Genomic DNA, 20256 nt, shown 5'->3' on the forward strand with positions numbered 1-20256 from the left:
AATTCTTCAAGGACAATATCCAAAGCTATGGTCTTTATGATACGGAGAGTAATGCTCTTAGGTAGAGTCTCAGCACTTGTACACAGCCTAGTGGCACAGTAAAGTCTTCACATTTTGATAGATCTGCTTTTTTGGGAGGCGGTGGAAGAAGAGAAATACAGGACTGACACTGGAGAACCAAAGTGACAATGCCAGTAATTATTGGATAATCGAAGTACAGGTATTAGATATAATACAAAGGTTTGATAGTCTGAAGGTAGCAATAGAGCTGGGTTAAGCACGGAAATGCTGTAAATAAGATGAGAGTGGTGCCAACACACCTGCAGCTTAAAATAGGTCACTTTGGAGGGTATTCTCAACTGGTGTAACTGTGTCAGTACTGGTCCAGGCTTTCAGTCTCACATTACAATGTGAAGCTGCGTCATTAGGAATGGATTAATTGTCAATTAATGATGACTATGTCTACGGGCACTGGGGGGATTGTATCATGCTCTTGAAAAAGCATGTAACCCATAGTATCCAACTTTCTGGATTTGTTTGTCTGCGGATACTAGGTCACAAAAGCCTAATTGTGAGGACTCATCAATGCAGGATTGAAGGATGTACTAGATCAGTCACTGTCAACCCCACCAAAGCATTTATGAAAACTAGAGTATAACAAGAGTCCAGCAAAGTCTTACCCAGACAATGTACCCTGTAGATTTAGCATACCTTCCTCTTTTACTCAGATGGAACAAGGTTTTACATATTTAGAAGAGATGCTACTCGTAAATGAAGACATAGATTAATACTTTCTTCAGAGCAGAATCTTGATATGCCCAATGATCAAGGCCACTGGCTTATAGTGACTGATTCATCAAATTGTGTTTTTGGTGCATAGAATTCCAGGACTTTTATTCATGTCTTTGGAATAACATTTTATGATTGTCCATTTTTCTGTGGAAACTATAACAGCATCATTGATTGCGATTCAAAGCAGTCTTTCCTCTTTTCAGGTAAGGAAAGAGATACAGCAAAACTTTCCTCATCCTCAAAGCACAAGGACTTGAAAGGAATTCACCCTGGAAGGCTGCATTAGAGAAAGAGAAAATCAATTTGGAGGAACTGATCCCACTGCTGAGGCCAGTTTTATCCAACTGGAACCAGTCAACAGAAGGATGTGTCTCGGAAGTCTGACCCAAAGACCCTGGACTAGCCAGTGTCAGGATTTAAACCCTATTTAGACATGAAGGCCAGTCCACCCAAGTCTTAGAGCTATGTCCAAGGATAGAAAGGTGTACTGGAGACCTATTTAGCACATGCCATTAGAGATCACAGCTCAAATGTTCTCCCCATGAGAGATGCACCCACAATTATGCTTGTACCAACATCAAGACCAGTTTTACCTGGTTTGGCATCGATAGTGAATACAAAAAACTACCATTCTGGATTTATGCATCCTGGATCCAACTAGAGCAATCAGAGTTACTCCATATAACGTTGATTACTTTTGTCTTTCCCTCAAGGATGGTCAATACCTTCCGAGTGTAATTCTTCCCTTCAATTCGGGGCTGGCACCGGGGACTGTGGAAGCTGAAGCCGGCGGCGATTTTAACATGTCCCGACTCTGACTCCCACCCGAAGCCGGCAGGAATTACTTAACCGCCAGCAGATGGAAGTCAAAATTGGCGCGAGGTCAGGCCACCGCCAGGGACCCACATAAATGGTCCTCGGCAAGGTGGGGGGATGTTGGCAAGTCCACAATTGGGGAGGGGGGAGGAAGCCTTGGGCAGGGGAGACCCAAGGTATCCTTGTGTGTCACTCCTGCTCCTCCTGGCCTACAGGAACCTTTATAGAAAAAATACTTAACTGGGCCTCCTGTGGCCATGATCCTTGTTGCCGTTTTTTCTGGTGGGTTTAATACAGTGCGGCCCTTAGTTGGGCCCGTGGTCATCGGAACACAGAATTACATAGAATATATAGCACAGAAACAGACCATTCAGCCCAATGCTAACGTGTATGCTCCACTTGAGCCTTCTCTCATCCTTCATCATCTAACTCATCAGCAAAACCCTCTATTCCCTTCTCCCTCATATGCTTATCTAGCCTCCCTTAAATTAATCTATAATATTTGCATCAACCACTCTCTGTAGCAGCGAGTTCCACATTCTCACCACTCTGGGTAAAGAAGTTTCTTCTGAATTCCCTATTTGATTTCTTGGTGACTATCTTATATTGATGGCCTCTAGTTTTGCTCTTCCCCACAAGTGGAAACAGTCTCTCTGCATCCAATCTATCAAAAACCTTTCATAATTTTAAAGACCTCTATTAGGTCACCTCTCAGCCTACTCTTTTCAAGGGAAAAGAAACCCAGCCTGTTCATCCTTTTGTGATGGTTATAACCTCTCATTTCTGGTATCATCCTTGTAAATGTGCAGTCTGCACACAGAGCGGGATTAAACGGAGTGGACTTAAACAGAGTGTTTTATTTGGGAATTTGGAAAGAGTGGGAATTTCGGAGAAGTGGGGAAAGGAGTTGCTGCTTTTTGCCTACACTACTTGTAGTGCTTTGTGTTATAGGTAGATATTTAATTTCAGTACCCTTAACCTAATCTAGATCAAGTAGTTAAGAAACTACACTGTAAACTAAGTTACCTAATTACAAATGTAATTAAATTTAATTAAATAAAACAAGGTCATATAGGGATGGCAGTGCAGGTGGTGTGCCGCAACTACAGCATGTGAGAATGTGTGGCAAGCAGTGTGATCCCGGACAACCATGTCTGCATCTTGAAGAACTTCAGCTTAGAGTTTTTGAGCTGGAGTCTGAGGTGCAGACATTGCGGGGCATCAGGAATGGGGAGAGTTACCTGGACACTTTGATCCAGGAGGCAGTCACACCCCTTAGGTTAGGTAGTGGTACAGGTCTGGTTAGTGGTCAGGTACAGGAGAGTGTGACTGCAACTCAGGCAGGTAAGGCAACCCCAGGTGCAGTGTTGGAGGAGCCTCAGCCTTTGCCCTTGTCCAACAGGTAGGAGGTTCTTCTGCCTGTGTGGATGAGGGAAAAGCCTGCAGGACGGATGAGCAAGCTGACCATGGCACCATGGTGCAGGAGGTCATTCAAGTGGGGGGAATGAAAGGGAATGTAGTTGGGGTAGGGAACAGTATAGTCAGCGGGATAGATACTGTTCTCTACAGCCGCGACCGAGAGCTCCGACGGTTGTGTTGCTGCCCGGTGCCAGGGTTAAAGACATCTCCTCGCGGCTGGAGAAGAACTTGGGGTGGAAGGGGGAGAGTCCCGTTGTCGTGGTCCACGTAGGAACCAACGACATAGGTAGAACTAGGAATGAGGTTCTGCTGAGGGAGTTTGAGGAGCTAGGATCCAAATTCAAATGCAGAACCTCAAAGGTAATAATCTCTGCATTGTTACCTGAGCCGCGTGCAAATTGGCATGGGGACAAACAGATTAGAAGGTTTAAATGCATGGCTCAAAGAGTGGTGTGGGAGGAAGGAGTTTCAGTTCATGGGGCACTGGCACCAGTACTGGGGAAAGAGGGAGCTGTTCCGTTGGGACAGGCTCCACTAAAACCTGGCTGGGACCAGTGTTTTGGCAAACCGAATATCTAGGGCAGTAGACAGGGCTTTAAACTAATGAAGGTGGGGTGGGAGGATTCAGGAAAGAATAAATTTAAAAGCAGCGAGAGAAATGTCAAGGTTCTAGAACAGAGTAGAGTTTTGGGTAAAAATAAGCAGAGTGGGTCAGGGAGGGACAGAGAGAGTAACAAAGGTAATAAGGCATCAGTGACGAAGGTGACATCAGAGAAAAATAGAAATAAGTCAAAGCTAAAGGCACTATATCTGAATGCGCAAAGCATTCGCAACAAAATAGATGAATTAATAGCACAGATAGAAATGAACAGGTTTGACCTAATAGCCATAACGGAGACGTCATTGCAAAGTGACCAAGGTTGGGAACAAAATATTCCAGGATGCTTAGATATGTAAAAAGGAAAAGATTAGTGAAAGTAAATATGGGTCCCTTACAGGCTGAGACAGGAGAAATTATAATGGGCAATAAGGAAATGGCAGAGAAATTAAAGAAATACTTCGGGCTGGATTTTATCAGCCCTGAGGAGGCAGGGCTGCTGGGAAAATCAAAAAGAATTGGAGCGGGTCCCGAACCCGCCTCCAACCAATCTTCCCAGAAGTCGGGTCCCCGATTTGCGCAGGGCCTCGACTCCTAGCAGCGGGAAGAAGATTATAGCCACTTAACTGCCCGTTAACAGGTAGTTAACAGGCAGTTAAGAGGCTTTTTCCCATTTTGAGACTTCTGCTGCGGGCTCCCCAACATCGGGAAACCCCGCCAGGGTAAGTGAGGCATGCTGTGGGTCTGTTGTTATGTTGGTGTATAGATGACAGTTGCAGAAATGGTGTGAAGGATGCAATGGGACACTGGTGAGTATCAGAGGTAAGGAAATGTTGGGAAATTCATTTTTAATGTGTTTAGATTTTTCTGTAGGTGACAAGCTTTGAAGTGTTTGTATAGCCTCACCTCAATGGGAGAAGTGATAAATCACTTCTGTACCCTCACCTGCAGCTGCCATCTGTTTCATCCTAAGGAGAGAGTCACTGGAGAACCTGTGTACAGTGATTGTCAGTGTTTGACAGCACCTCAATGCTGTCAAACATGGTCAAGTCATCTGTCAAAAATTTATGGTTCATGTGCCTTTAAGAAAACCGGCAGATGAAGTGTCATCAATTGACATCATCTGGCACCGGCTTTCCTTTAATTGGCCAGCAAGCCGGCTGGGCGGGCTTAACAAGGCCAATCGGGAAAATAGCATCTGTGTGTCGGACGGCGGGACTAGAACCCGGAAGGCAGCAGTCCCGCCCCAAACGCGTCTCGGTGAGTAAAATCCAGCCCTTGGTGTCTGTCTTCATGGAAGGAGACGCAAAAAACTTCCCGGAAATAGAGGAGAACCAAGGGTCTAGCGAGAATGAGGAACTGAAAGGAATTAGTAATAGTAAAAAAAAAAAGTACTGGAGAAATTAATGGGACTGAAAGCCGATAAATCCCCTGGACCTGATGGCCTACATCCTAGGGTTTTGAAAGAGGTGGCTATAGTGATAGTGGATGCAGTGGTTGTCATTTTCCAAACTTCCATAGATTCTAGAACGATTCCCGCGGATTGGAAGGTAGAAAATGTAACCCCACTATTTAAGAAAGGAGGGAGAGAGAAAACGGGGAACTACAGACCAGTTAGCCTGACATCAGTAGTAGGGAAAATGCTAGAATCTATTATTAAGAACATAGTAAGAGAGCACATATAAAAATAATAATAGGATTAGGCACAGTCAACATGGATGTATGAAAGGGAAATTGTGTAAAACAAATCTGTTAGAATTTTTTGAGGTTGTAACTAGCAGAATAGATAAGGGGAACCAGTGGATGTGGTGTATTTGGATTTTCAGAAGGCATTCGATAAGGTGCCACACAAAGGTTATTAAACAAAATTAGGGCTCATGGGATTGGGGTTAATATACTAGCATGGATTGAGGATTGGTTAACGGACAGAAAACAAAGAGTAGGAATAAACGGGTCATTTTCGGGTTGGCAGGCTGTAACCAGTGGGGTACCACAAGGATCAGTGCTTGGGCCTCAGCTATTCACAATCTATATCAATGATTTGGATGAGTCGACCAAATGTAAAATATCCCACGTTTGCTGATGATACAAAGCTGGGTGGGAATGTAAGTTGTGAGGAGGATGCAAGGAGGCTTCAAGGGGAAGTAGACAGGCTAAGTGAGTGGACAAGAACATGGCAAATGGAATATAATGTGGAGAAATATGAAGTTATCCACTTTGGAAGGAAAAATAGAAAAGCAGAGTATTTTTTAAATGGTGAGAGATTGGGAAATGTTGGTGTTCAGAGGGACCTGGGTGTCCTTGTACACAAATCACTGAATGTTAACATGCAGGTACAGCAAGCAATTAGGAAAGCAAACGGTATGTTGGCCTTTATTACAAGAAGAGGATTTGAGTATAAGAGTAAAGACATCTTACTGGAATTATATAGGGCCCTGGTGAGACCACACCTGGAGTATTGTGTACAGTTTTGGTCTCCTTACCTAAGGAAGGATATACTTGCCACAGAGGGAGTGCAAAAAGGTTCACCAGACTGGTTCCTGGAATGGGGGGGATTGTCCTATGAGGAGAGATTGTGTAGACTAGGCCTATATTCTCTAGAGTTTATAAGAATCAGTGGTGATCTCATTGAAACATACAACATTTTTACAAGGCTTGACAGGGTAGATGCAGGGAGGATGTTTTCCCTGGCTGGGGAGTCTAGAACCAGGGGTTACAGTCTCAGAATAAGAGGTCAGCCATTTAGGACTGAGATGAGGAGAAACTTTTTCACTCAGAGGGTGGTGAATCTTTGGAATTCTCTACCGCAGAGGGCTGTGGAGGCTCAGTCATTGAGTATATTCAAGACAGAGATCGATAGATTTTTGAACATTAAGGGAATCAAGGGATATGGGGAAAATGCAGGAAAGTGGAGATGAGGTAGAACATCAGCCATGATCTTATTGAATGGCGGAGCAGGCTTGAAGGGCCAAATGGTCTACTCCTGCTTCTATTTCTTATGTTCTAAATATTTTTTGCACCCTCTCCAGTGCCTCTATATCCTTTTTATAATATGGCGACCACAACTGTACACAGTACTCCAAGTGTGGTCTAACCAAGGTTCAATACAAGTTTAGCATAACTTCTCTACTTTTCAATTCTATCCCTCTAGAAATAAATCCTAGTGCTTGGTTTACTTTTTTTTTTTAAATGGCCTTATTAACCTGCGTCACTTCTTTTAGTGATTTGTGTTTCTGTACTCCCAGATCCCTTTGCTCCTCTACCCCATTTAGATTCTTATTTTCCAAATAATGTGACCTTATTTTTGTCACCAAAATTTAACACCTCTCATTTATTAGTGTTGAAAATCATTTGCCAATTATATGCCCATTCTGCAAGTCTATTACACGACACAGCCATTTAAATTAGGCAACCCTCCTGTGCCTGAATTCACATCAAGTAAAAATGGTGCGTCGGGATCACAGTGCAAACCCCCCATTTTAAACACCCGCCCCCCCCCCCCCTCCCCCCCCCCCAACTGTCCGCGGTTAAAGTCGGCCTTAGCCTTTCATTCTGACCATTCTTTGTGCCTGAAATAGTGCTGCTTTTTGAGGGATTATTCCATATTCACCATCTCAGCCTGGATGGTTTTGATAAGGCATTGCAATCTTTGATGTTTGATGCTTGCTGAAACAGGCAACAGGATTCATTAAAAACAAAGTTGTGTGCAGTGGCATAGTCCCATGTTCATCTGTCATAGAGTTCCTAATCTCAGCTGTATCACTGGAGAGGAAAAATAAATAGTTACAGCCATAACCAGCCCATTTTTGCACATCTTCTAGTGGCCAGTTTCAAGCACTGCTTGAGACCAGATCACTCATCCAGTTTCAAGCACTGGCGTGAGACCAGATCACTCATCCAGTTTCAAGCACTGGCGTGAGACCAGATCACTCATCCAGTTCAAGCACTGGCGTGAGACCAGATCACTCATCCAGTTTCAAGCACTGGCGTGAGACCAGATCACTCATCCAGTTTCAAGCACTGGCGTGGGACCAGATCACTCATCCAGTTTCAAGCACTGGCGTGAGACCAGATCACTCATCCTGTTTCAAGCACTGGCGTGAGACCAGATCACTCATCCAGTTTCAAGCACTGGCGTGAGACCAGATCACTCATCCAGTTTCAAGCACTGGCGTGAGACCAGATCACTCATCCAGTTTCAAGCACTGGCGTGAGACCAGATCACTCATCCAGTTTCAAGCACTGGCGTGAGACCAGATCACTCATCCAGTTTCAAGCACTGGCGTGAGACCAGATCACTCATCCTGTTTCAAGCACTGATGTGGGACCAGATCACTCATCCAGTTTCAAGCACTGGCGTGAGACCAGATCACTCATCCAGTTTCAAGCACTGGCGTGAGACCAGATCACTCATCCAGTTTCAAGCACTGGCGTGAGACCAGATCACTCATCCAGTTTCAAGCACTGGCTTGAGACCAGATCACTCATCCTGTTTCAAGCACTGATGTGGGACCAGATCACTCATCCAGTTTCAAGCACTGGCGTGGGACCAGATCACTCATCCTGTTTCAAGCACTGATGTGGGACCAGATCACTCATCCAGTTTCAAGCACTGGCGTGAGACCAGATCACTCATCCAGTTTCAAGCACTGGCGTGAGACCAGATCACTCATCCAGTTTCAAGCACTGGTGTGAGACCAGATCACTCATCCAGTTTCAAGCACTGGTGTGGGACCAGATCACTCATCCAGTTTCAAGCACTGGTGTGGGACCAGATCACTCATCCAGTTTCAAGCACTGGCGTGAGACCAGATCACTCATCCAGTTTCAAGCACTGATGTGGGACCAGATCACTCATCCTGTTTCAAGCACTGGCGTGAGACCAGATCACTCATCCAGTTTCAAGCACTGGCGTGAGACCAGATCACTCATCCAGTTTCAAGCACTGGCTTGAGACCAGATCACTCATCCAGTTTCAAGCACTGGCGTGAGACCAGATCACTCATCCAGTTTCAAGCACTGGTGTGGGACCAGATCACTCATCCTGTTTCAAGCACTGATGTGGGACCAGATCACTCATCCAGTTTCAAGCACTGGCGTGGGACCAGATCACTCATCCAGTTTCAAGCACTGGCGTGAGACCAGATCACTCATCCAGTTTCAAGCACTGGCTTGAGACCAGATCACTCATCCAGTTTCAAGCACTGGCGTGAGACCAGATCACTCATCCAGTTTCAAGCACTGGCGTGAGACCAGATCACTCATCCAGTTTCAAGCACTGGTGTGGGACCAGATCAGTCATCCAGTTTCAAGCACTGGCGTGAGACCAGATCACTCATCCAGTTTCAAGCACTGGTGTGAGACCAGATCACTCATCCAGTTTCAAGCACTGGCGTGAGACCAGATCACTCATCCAGTTTCAAGCACTGGCTTGAGACCAGATCACTCATCCAGTTTCAAGCACTGGCTTGAGACCAGATCACTCATCCAGTTTCAAGCACTGGCTTGAGACCAGATCACTCATCCAGTTTCAAGCACTGGCGTGAGACCAGATCACTCATCCAGTTTCAAGCACTGGCTTGAGACCAGATCACTCATCCAGTTTCAAGCACTGGCTTGAGACCAGATCACTCATCCAGTTTCAAGCACTGGCTTGAGACCAGATCACTCATCCAGTTTCAAGCACTGGCGTGAGACCAGATCACTCATCCTGTTTCAAGCACTGGCGTGAGACCAGATCACTCATCCAGTTTCAAGCACTGATGTGAGACCAGATCACTCATCCAGTTTCAAGCACTGGCGTGAGACCAGATCACTCATCCAGTTTCAAGCACTGATGTGGGACCAGATCACTCATCCTGTTTCAAGCACTGGCGTGAGACCAGATCACTCATCCAGTTTCAAGCACTGGCGTGAGACCAGATCACTCATCCAGTTTCAAGCACTGGCTTGAGACCAGATCACTCATCCTGTTTCAAGCACTGGCGTGAGACCAGATCACTCATCCAGTTTCAAGCACTGGCGTGAGACCAGATCACTCATCCTGTTTCAAGCACTGGCGTGAGACCAGATCACTCATCCAGTTTCAAGCACTGGTGTGGGACCAGATCAGTCATCCAGTTTCAAGCACTGGCGTGAGACCAGATCACTCATCCAGTTTCAAGCACTGGCTTGAGACCAGATCACTCATCCAGTTTCAAGCACTGGCGTGAGACAGACCAGATCACTCATCCAGTTTCAAGCACTGGTGTGGGACCAGATCAGTCATCCAGTTTCAAGCACTGGCGTGAGACCAGATCACTCATCCTGTTTCAAGCACTGGCTTGAGACCAGATCACTCATCCAGTTTCAAGCACTGGTGTGGGACCAGATCAGTCATCCTGTTTCAAGCACTGGCGTGAGACCAGATCACTCATCCAGTTTCAAGCACTGGCGTGAGACCAGATCACTCATCCAGTTTCAAGCACTGGCGTGAGACCAGATCACTCATCCAGTTTCAAGCACTGGCGTGAGACCAGATCACTCATCCAGTTTCAAGCACTGGTGTGAGACCAGATCACTCATCCAGTTTCAAGCACTGGTGTGGGACCAGATCACTCATCCTGTTTCAAGCACTGGCGTGAGACCAGATCACTCATCCAGTTTCAAGCACTGGCGTGAGACCAGATCACTCATCCAGTTTCAAGCACTGGCGTGAGACCAGATCACTCATCCAGTTTCAAGCACTGGCTTGAGACCAGATCACTCATCCAGTTTCAAGCACTGGTGTGGGACCAGATCACTCATCCTGTTTCAAGCACTGGCGTGAGACCAGATCACTCATCCAGTTTCAAGCACTGGCGTGAGACCAGATCACTCATCCAGTTTCAAGCACTGATGTGAGACCAGATCAGTCATCCAGTTTCAAGCACTGGCGTGAGACCAGATCACTCATCCTGTTTCAAGCACTGGTGTGGGACCAGATCACTCATCCTGTTTCAAGCACTGGTGTGAGACCAGATCACTCATCCTGTTTCAAGCACTGGCGTGAGACCAGATCACTCATCCAGTTTCAAGCACTGGTGTGAGACCAGATCACTCATCCTGTTTCAAGCACTGGCGTGAGACCAGATCACTCATCCTGTTTCAAGCACTGGCGTGAGACCAGATCACTCATCCTGTTTCAAGCACTGGCGTGAGACCAGATCACTCATCCAGTTTCAAGCACTGGTGTGGGACCAGATCACTCATCCTGTTTCAAGCACTGGCGTGAGACCAGATCACTCATCCAGTTTCAAGCACTGGCGTGAGACCAGATCACTCATCCAGTTTCAAGCACTGGTGTGGGACCAGATCACTCATCCAGTTTCAAGCACTGGTGTGGGACCAGATCACTCATCCAGTTTCAAGCACTGGTGTGGGACCAGATCACTCATCCTGTTTCAAGCACTGGCGTGAGACCAGATCACTCATCCTGTTTCAAGCACTGGCGTGAGACCAGATCACTCATCCAGTTTCAAGCACTGGTGTGGGACCAGATCACTCATCCAGTTTCAAGCACTGGTGTGGGACCAGATCACTCATCCTGTTTCAAGCACTGGCGTGAGACCAGATCACTCATCCAGTTTCAAGCACTGGCGTGAGACCAGATCACTCATCCAGTTTCAAGCACTGGCGTGAGACCAGATCACTCATCCAGTTTCAAGCACTGGTGTGGGACCAGATCACTCATCCTGTTTCAAGCACTGGCGTGAGACCAGATCACTCATCCAGTTTCAAGCACTGGCGTGAGACCAGATCACTCATCCAGTTTCAAGCACTGGTGTGGGACCAGATCACTCATCCAGTTTCAAGCACTGGTGTGGGACCAGATCACTCATCCAGTTTCAAGCACTGGTGTGGGACCAGATCACTCATCCTGTTTCAAGCACTGGCGTGAGACCAGATCACTCATCCTGTTTCAAGCACTGGCGTGAGACCAGATCACTCATCCAGTTTCAAGCACTGGCGTGGGACCAGATCACTCATCCAGTTTCAAGCACTGGTGTGGGACCAGATCACTCATCCTGTTTCAAGCACTGGCGTGAGACCAGATCACTCATCCAGTTTCAAGCACTGGCGTGAGACCAGATCACTCATCCAGTTTCAAGCACTGGCGTGAGACCAGATCACTCATCCAGTTTCAAGCACTGATGTGGGACCAGATCACTCATCCAGTTTCAAGCACTGGCTTGAGACCAGATCACTCATCCAGTTTCAAGCACTGGCTTGAGACCAGATCACTCATCCAGTTTCAAGCACTGGCTTGAGACCAGATCACTCATCCAGTTTCAAGCACTGGCTTGAGACCAGATCACTCATCCAGTTTCAAGCACTGGCTTGAGACCAGATCACTCATCCAGTTTCAAGCACTGGCGTGAGACCAGATCACTCATCCAGTTTCAAGCACTGGTGTGGGACCAGATCACTCATCCAGTTTCAAGCACTGGCGTGAGACCAGATCACTCATCCTGTTTCAAGCACTGGCGTGGGACCAGATCACTCATCCTGTTTCAAGCACTGGCGTGAGACCAGATCACTCATCCAGTTTCAAGCACTGGCGTGAGACCAGATCACTCATCCAGTTTCAAGCACTGATGTGAGACCAGATCACTCATCCAGTTTCAAGCACTGATGTGGGACCAGATCACTCATCCAGTTTCAAGCACTGGCTTGAGACCAGATCACTCATCCAGTTTCAAGCACTGGCTTGAGACCAGATCACTCATCCAGTTTCAAGCACTGGCTTGAGACCAGATCACTCATCCAGTTTCAAGCACTGGCTTGAGACCAGATCACTCATCCAGTTTCAAGCACTGGCTTGAGACCAGATCACTCATCCAGTTTCAAGCACTGGCTTGAGACCAGATCACTCATCCAGTTTCAAGCACTGGCTTGAGACCAGATCACTCATCCTGTTTCAAGCACTGGCTTGAGACCAGATCACTCATCCAGTTTCAAGCACTGGTGTGGGACCAGATCACTCATCCAGTTTCAAGCACTGGCTTGAGACCAGATCACTCATCCAGTTTCAAGCACTGATGTGGGACCAGATCACTCATCCAGTTTCAAGCACTGGTGTGGGACCAGATCACTCATCCAGTTTCAAGCACTGATGTGGGACCAGATCAGTCATCCAGTTGTTGGGTGGTGAAGGGAAAGCAGGAGAAAAAGTGAGACTTGTCTTAAAAAAAAGCCCTAAGAAAAAAATGCACACGTGAGACAAAAGTATAACTGAGGATACTTTATAAAAGACACAATTATGACGGGCGATGCCAGAAAACAGCTTCCTGAAATAGCATTTTAAAGCTGTGCAACCAATGCTGATGACAGAAAAAAAATTCTTAATAGTCGCCAATAGGAAAGGTTGCATTTTGTTTTTAAAAGAACACCCTTTCCCATTTACCTGTTTAGATACAATCTTACCTTTTGTATATGGGAGGGCAATTTGCCATGTCTTTGGTTTTATTTTTTTATTTACATTATCCAGGTGTGGAAGGTGAAGACCTCTACATTAAGAGGTGACACAGATTCCCTAATGTCACCATGCAGATTAATACAAAAAGCACAGAATGAGATGACCACTCTGGCCTTACAGCAGCAACTCCAATTATGCTGCTTCTGCGACCATTCCTTAACACTTTCTTCCAAGTAACACAAAGAATGGCTTCCAAAAGCAAATATATGCCTACCTTCAAATCAGAAACTTACACAGGACACTGATGAATCAAGTAAAAAAGACAATATTGTTACTAATTAATACTTGAGAAACTGCCTTGCACACATTGGAGCTGTATGAAATTGCAGTTACTTCAATTGATCACAATAGTAGGTTTAGAGTAGTTATGGAAAAAGATAAGAAAAAATAAAATGTAAAAATACTCAACTGGAGGAGGGCTAATTTTAGTGAGTTGAACAGGGATCAGGTCCAGGTGGATTGGAATCAACTTTTAAAAGGGAATTGGATAAATACTTGAAGTGGAAAAATTTGCAGGAGTGGGACTAACTGGACAGCTCTTTCAAAGAGCTGGCATAGATACAAAGGGCCAAACAGCCTCCTCTGTGCTGTATCGTTCTATGATGCTATGAACAGCAGCTGAAGAACTCTGCAAGACTGACTCACAGAAGCACGGAAAAGTGTAAATCATACAATAGATTCATATTACTTGCTCTTAGAAGGGGCAGCTACCCAATGAAATCTCCCTTTGATAATTTAGGGATTACATGTGGTAAGCAAAAGGATAGAGAGATATCAAGAATTTGATAAAGAAACCAGAAACTTAAGAAAAAAGAATTAAAGGAAAATAAAATGAGATGAAAGTAGGCGAGCAGCAGGTAACAGTGTATGTTCCATCATAGGTGGTCGACTTCATTTTTCATGATCAACTCAACTGTTTACAACACAAATGTAATAGCACACTAATAAGATGTCACATCACTGGTCACTTACGTTAACACATTAGCTGGCATCATCTGTGATTCTGGTGCTGCTTCTATTAATGATTGCCAAGTGTTTGTGGAGTTGGGGATGACAAAGCCAAATTCAAAAAACCATTCTAGAAAAAAAAAATATAGAAAAAAGGTTTCATAAAGATTAAATATAACAAGTAACATCTCTCATTACAATATGTAAAATTATTTAATTTTACTAGCTCTCTTCTGGCATTTCTCGTGGGTAGTACAGGATCTGAAGTACAATTCCTGATGTTTATGTGGCCTCACCTATGAAATTCTGAATGGACACTTTTTGCCTGCCTTATGACTTACGAAATGGAAGATCTCGTACTGCTTCAAAGAATCAAGTATTGAACTGGTACAGTGCAAGTTGATAATTGTAGTCTCAACCATTCGGTAACTACAGTAATGAGTCAACAGGCGAGTGTACAGCCATATTGACAGTAAAGCTGATCCCTGGTTTTCTTCACTAATCTAATTGATCTACCTACTTTTCTCTTTCAGCAAGCTATTCTGTCTGTGTGGCTTTCTCATCTTTATGGTTCTTATCTGTACCAACTCCTGGGTTGGAATATTTCCCTTGGGTTTGCTACCAAAACTGACAAGAGTATTTAAGATGCAGTCTGACCAGCATTGTACAGTTTTAGCAATGACATACTCCAAATTGTACAGTGCCATTTTAGCTACATGGGTCATCATTCTGTTTGTTCTATTAATTGCTGCTCTGCAATGACTGAACATGTTAAGTGGCGAGTCCAATACCACTGGATCTCTTTCAACTTTAGCTGTAGCTATTTCAACATTATTCATAAAGGATGTTGTCCAATTTTTCATCATGTGTGCATATTGAATTTTATTTGTCACCAATCCATCCACATATATTTGATCTAATTAATTTTGTAGGTCCTTTGCTGCCTCTTCAGAGTTGTGGTTCCCCATACCCACCTTTCCTCCCAGTTTGGTATTGTCTGTAAATCTGACAAATTTGCATTAAACTTCTGAAGCCCAAGTTATTAATGTAAGTTAGAAACAGTAGATATCCCCAAACCAATCCTTTAGGCGCTTCACTCAGCACTCTCTCCACATTATACCAACATCACTCCCTTAAAGCTATAGTCTACCTTTCAGCCAATTTCTGATCCATTCCCAGATTCTAACTTCAATCCTCACCACATTAAGCTTAAGTAGCTGCTTTTCATGCAGAACACTATCAAATGCTTTCTGGAAATGTAGATATACCATGTAGTAAGGGTTTTCATAGTCTGCTTAGGATGTCACTCTCTCAAAATGTCTAGAAATTTTATTAAGCAGAATCTTCCCATTCAGAGTCTGGGCTGGATGTCAATTATTAGGTTATCCTCAAATAGTCAATTCTATTATCTTACCCAGTATTAATGCAACAGTAAAAGATGTGTAATTGCCTGGGTCTGTTTTATCAACTTTGTGAAAGTGATTCCTTTTGTCCATCTAGCACTTCCAGGTCCTGTTGTGTCATCAATCCTATGTAGATTATCTATGATTGTGTAGGCCATGATACACATGTCGTCACTAGTGAATACATGGAAATAATTACTGAATATAATGGGCCGTATTTTCCGATCGGAGGCTTCCCGCATGCTGATGACAGCTTAATTCAGTTGATGGCACTCCCAGCCTTTGGGTAAGCACCACTTCAGCACGAGTACATAATCTAGGTTGAGACTACAATGCAGTACGGAGGGAAGGCAAATTGTCAGAGATGCCATCCTTTGCACGAGATGTTAAGCTAAGACCTCTATTCTAGTAATTCAGATAGATGTTAAAGATCCCATCACATTACAGAAAAAGTTCTGATATCCGGCACCGACGGGACCGGCGTGATGCCAATCTATCAAAAGTTCCGGAGTGGTGAGCGGATTATCTACCCAGGCTGTTTTTAACTAAGAGAAATTTAAAAATCAAGAAATGTGCAATATACAGTAATTGGGTACTCACCTACAGAATGTTGTGTTAAATGGATGGCGAAAGATGCTTGATTAAGTACAGTACTGCCAGTTGATGGTAATCCATAACTCTTTAATAACTTAACAGTAAAACAAAACTTATAAACGACTGTGCAGTGCACCAAAACTTAAAACGACTGTACAGTACAGTATAAAGTACTGTACGGTGGTTGACTGTACACTTATTCCAAGCCAACTGGTTCATCAGGATCATGCACTTCAACAGATTCTTCAGGCACTTCCAGTGCTCCAACTCTTTTGGAAGCTTTCTTAAACATGTCCCGGATGTCTGCTTGCTTAGTGGACTCTTGCCTTCTTTGCAGAAAGGTAGACTGCAGAATATGGAGCTGCATAACTTCTTGGGCAGAATAGCAAGAACGGCTTTCAGCAAATTTGATGAATGAAGCAAGATCTGCTGCAGCTTTAGCCCAAGAAATCTTGTTCACTTCAGAAATCTCATCGTCTTCATTTTCCATCACACTTTCCTTTTCTTTCCTTGGATTCAAAACATTCTCCATTATTTCATCGTCACTTAGCAAATGCACAACAGCAACTTCTCTATCGGCATCAACCCACTGCTCAATATCACTTTCACTGAGGTGATGTAGAGGGTTTGCTGGGCCTACATCTTTCACCATGTCAGTCATTGCTATTACTGCAGTCTTCCACGGACGAACATTGAACCCACGAAATTCCTCCTCTGAAGAAGAACCTTCAGCAAACATTACAGAAGGCCACAATTTGCACCAGGCTTGTCTCAAAGTGTGACCTTTCACCAATTTCCAGGAACATGCAACATTAAAGATGGCATCTTTAAGATTGTATTCCTTCTGAAATGCCTGAATACCTGTATTGTCATCTTGGCTTATCAGTCTACGTAGGAAGTCTTGTAATGACACTTGAGATTTTGGATAACGCCCTGGTCCATGGGTTGTATGAGAGAAGTTACATTTGGTGGCAAATAAATGGTGAAAATATTTCCAGAAACCAACTCGGATTCATGCGGATGGGCTCTACAATTATCCAGCAATAAAATGCATTTGCTATCTTCAGGTTTCCTTATTCTACGGAAATGTTCCCTCACAGATGGAGCAAAAGTATGATGGAACCAATTTGAAAAGATTTCCTTATCCATCCAAGCATTTGCTTGAGCTTTGTACTCAACAGGTAAGTGCCTCACATTTTTAAATGCACGGGGATTTTTATACTTCCCAATGACGAGAAGTTTAACCCGGTGTGATCCAGCAGCGTTCGCACATGTTAACACGGTTACACGATCTTTATTTTTCTTGTAACCTGAAGCATTAGCCTCACTAGCCCCAGCAAGTGTTGATTCTGGCAAACACCTCCAAAATAAGCCCATTTCATCGGCATTGTATAGCTGTGCTGGCGACAAATCATGTTGCTGCACAATCCGATTGAAATAATCGCAGTATTCTTCTGCGGCGTCGTGATCAGCTGATTTCTTCTCCCCGCAAACATCGAGTCGTCATATCCCATGCCGTGCCTTGAAGCACGATAGCCATCCATCAGAGAAAGCACACTTGTCAGTGAGCTCCATCTTTGCATAAAAATCCTTCGCTTTTGATATTAGCATGGGTCCGGAAATCGGAACACCCTCTGAACGCTTCAGAGCAAACCACTCATAAAGCATGGTATCCAGCTCTTCAAGCTTAGGCTTACGAAGCGTGCGCCGTTTCTCTACACTCTTAGATGTCTCCGAGCTTGCATAAAACTTGAGCAGCTTATCCTTCTGCGCTTTGATGTCGTACATTGTTGACGAACCGATTTTGAATTCTTTCATAATGTGCATACGCTTCGCTCCCATTTCTAGTCGTTTGCATATATCAATTTTCTGCTTTAAAGTTAACACCACTCTCTTCCATTTGGTTGGATCAACTTTTGGGATTTCCATAATGCAGTCCAATGAGTTGCAACAGCGTTGGAGACACACAGTACTGTACTGGAACCCCAAAAAATGGCGGATCAGAAGAGGCTACCGGCAGCGTGGGAGGGTGAGACTCCTGATGCAGGGTTTCTGAGGTGTTCCGAGTTCCGCTGGCGCCAAGAGGCCGAGTAGTGGCAGTTTGTAGAACTACCCCCACTGACGAACTCGGCAACCGTTGGAGACTCGGACTCGGAACCGGCAACATTGCCGGTTACTCAGGCGCTGTTTTCGGGGGGTGAATTCTGCCGGTAGAGCGAGTTTTCCGGACATACAACCTCCGGTTAAACCAAAGTTTCCTGTATTCGAACAATAGGGTGTTCTCTCAGTGTCTTGGCCAACAGTCCCCCCTCAGCCAAGACCATCAAAAACAGGTTAACGAATCAGTCATCTCCTTGCCCTATATAAATGCAAGTCACTGATTTTTTCGGAAGATGATGGAAATGGTAGTGATGTTGCTCCAGAGTATGAAAGCAATTAAAGTACATGGCACAATGCTAAGATGAAAAGATATTAGCTCTGGAGAACCAGATAGAGACCACTTCTCCCAGAAAAAATAAAGATATGAGGCTCAATGGAAAGCTATTCAAGCTTGGAAATTTGTGTGTACAGCAGAAGCACATCAAAGGGAAAGGCACAGAGTGGTTTAAAATTATATAGAATCGTTACAGCACAGGTGGTCATTTGGCCCGTCAAACCCGTGCCAGCTCTCTGCAAGAGCACTTCAACTAGTCCCAATCCCCCGCCCTTTCCCCGTAGCCCTGCAATTATTTTTCCTTCAGGTACTTATCTAATTCTCTTTTGAAAGCCATGATTGAATCTGCCTCCACCACCCTTTCAGGCAGTGCATTCCAGATCATAACCACTCGCTGCGTAAAAAAGTTTTTCCTCAGGTCACCTTTGGATCTTCTGCCAATCACCTTAAATCTGTGTCCTCTGGATCTCGACCCTTCCGCCAGTGGGAGGTTTCTCTCCATCTACTCTGTCTGGAACTCTCATGGTTTTGAACAACTCTATCAAATCTCCTCTCAATCTTCTCTGCTCTAAGGAGAACAACCCTAGTTTATCCAGTCGATCCACGTAACTCAAGTCCCTCATCCCTGGAACCATTCTTGTAAAGTGTCAGCTGTGGCTCAGTTGGTAGCACACTTGCCTCTGAGTCAGAAGGTTGTGGGTTCAAGTCGCACTCCAGGAACTTGAGCACATAAAGCTAGGCTGACACTCCAGTGCAGTGCTGAGGGAGTGCTGCACTGTTGGAGGTGCCGTCTTTTGGATGAGACGTTAAACCGAGGCCCCGTCTGCTCTCTCAGGTGGACGTAAAAGATCCCATGGCACTTTTTCGAAAAAGAGCAGGGGAGTTATCCCCGGTGTCCTGGCCAATATTTATCCCTCTACCAACATAATAAAAACAGATTATCTGGTCATTGTTGTAGTGTATGTGCCTTTAAGAGCCCCATGTGTACTGTAATGCCGGTAATGGCCACTCGGGCTATATAAGCCTGTATATTGTGTTGTATCAGTTAGTTCCCCTCCAGACTTTGTTTAGTAAACACCTGTGAAACCAACTCCTGTCTTCAGTGTCTCTATCAACACACGGACACAACAGTGGCGACGAATTGGAAACGGACTTACCTGCAATTCGGCAGCACCTCAAGGACATTGATTCCTCTGGCGTCCAAAGTTGAAAAGAAATCAAGAAAAAGAAAAAGCTGTGGTTTCACCAGCTAGCCAAGCTGGTGGCAGGTACTGCAATAATCCTTCCTGGGCGTCGGGCTGGGGCTCCAGCGGCTGGCTCTGCAGCTAGGCCAAGCAGCAAAAGCGGAGGCAAGCAGTAACAGACGGGGAGGGAGCACTCGGGAGACGGCCGGCGCTGCAAGCAGGTCGGCGTTCAGACCTAGAGAGCGGGTCCGGCGGGAATGAGTCTCCAACTGTAAATAAATAAATAAAAAGAACGGAAACCGCGGGAAACAGCGTTGTCATCGGCAGCAGCGGCGGGGAAGCGCCATTTTTTTTCTAGGATGCCTAAGTCTGGCAGTATTGATGCTTTTGATAACAAGATAGAGGATTGGACCACATATGTAGAAAGAGTGGAGGTATATTGCACTGCAAATGGAATAGAAGGTGAAAAAAAAGCTTTAGTACTTCTAAATCTAATGGGCGCAAAGACATATAAGCTGTTACGAAACTTAATCACTCCAGCCGAACCGATGGACAAGAATTTAAAGGAGATT

At 44.9% G+C, this 20256-nt stretch overlaps 1 protein-coding gene across 1 annotated transcript in view; it reads right to left on the reverse strand.

The window, feature by feature from the left end:
• Positions 1-20256, reverse strand: part of pde6d (phosphodiesterase 6D, cGMP-specific, rod, delta) — a 74768-nt gene that overhangs the window by 12116 nt on the left and 42396 nt on the right. Inside the window, exon 4 of the mRNA XM_085990259.1 lies at positions 14094-14199. Coding sequence (XP_085846385.1) covers positions 14094-14199 — 106 coding nt within the window. The remainder of the gene's footprint in view (positions 1-14093; positions 14200-20256) is intronic.

Source organism: Somniosus microcephalus, chromosome 6 (genome assembly GCF_052327205.1).
Source record: "Somniosus microcephalus isolate GS21.2 chromosome 6, FLI_Smic_1.0, whole genome shotgun sequence".
Taxonomy (NCBI): Eukaryota; Metazoa; Chordata; class Chondrichthyes; order Squaliformes; family Somniosidae; genus Somniosus; species Somniosus microcephalus.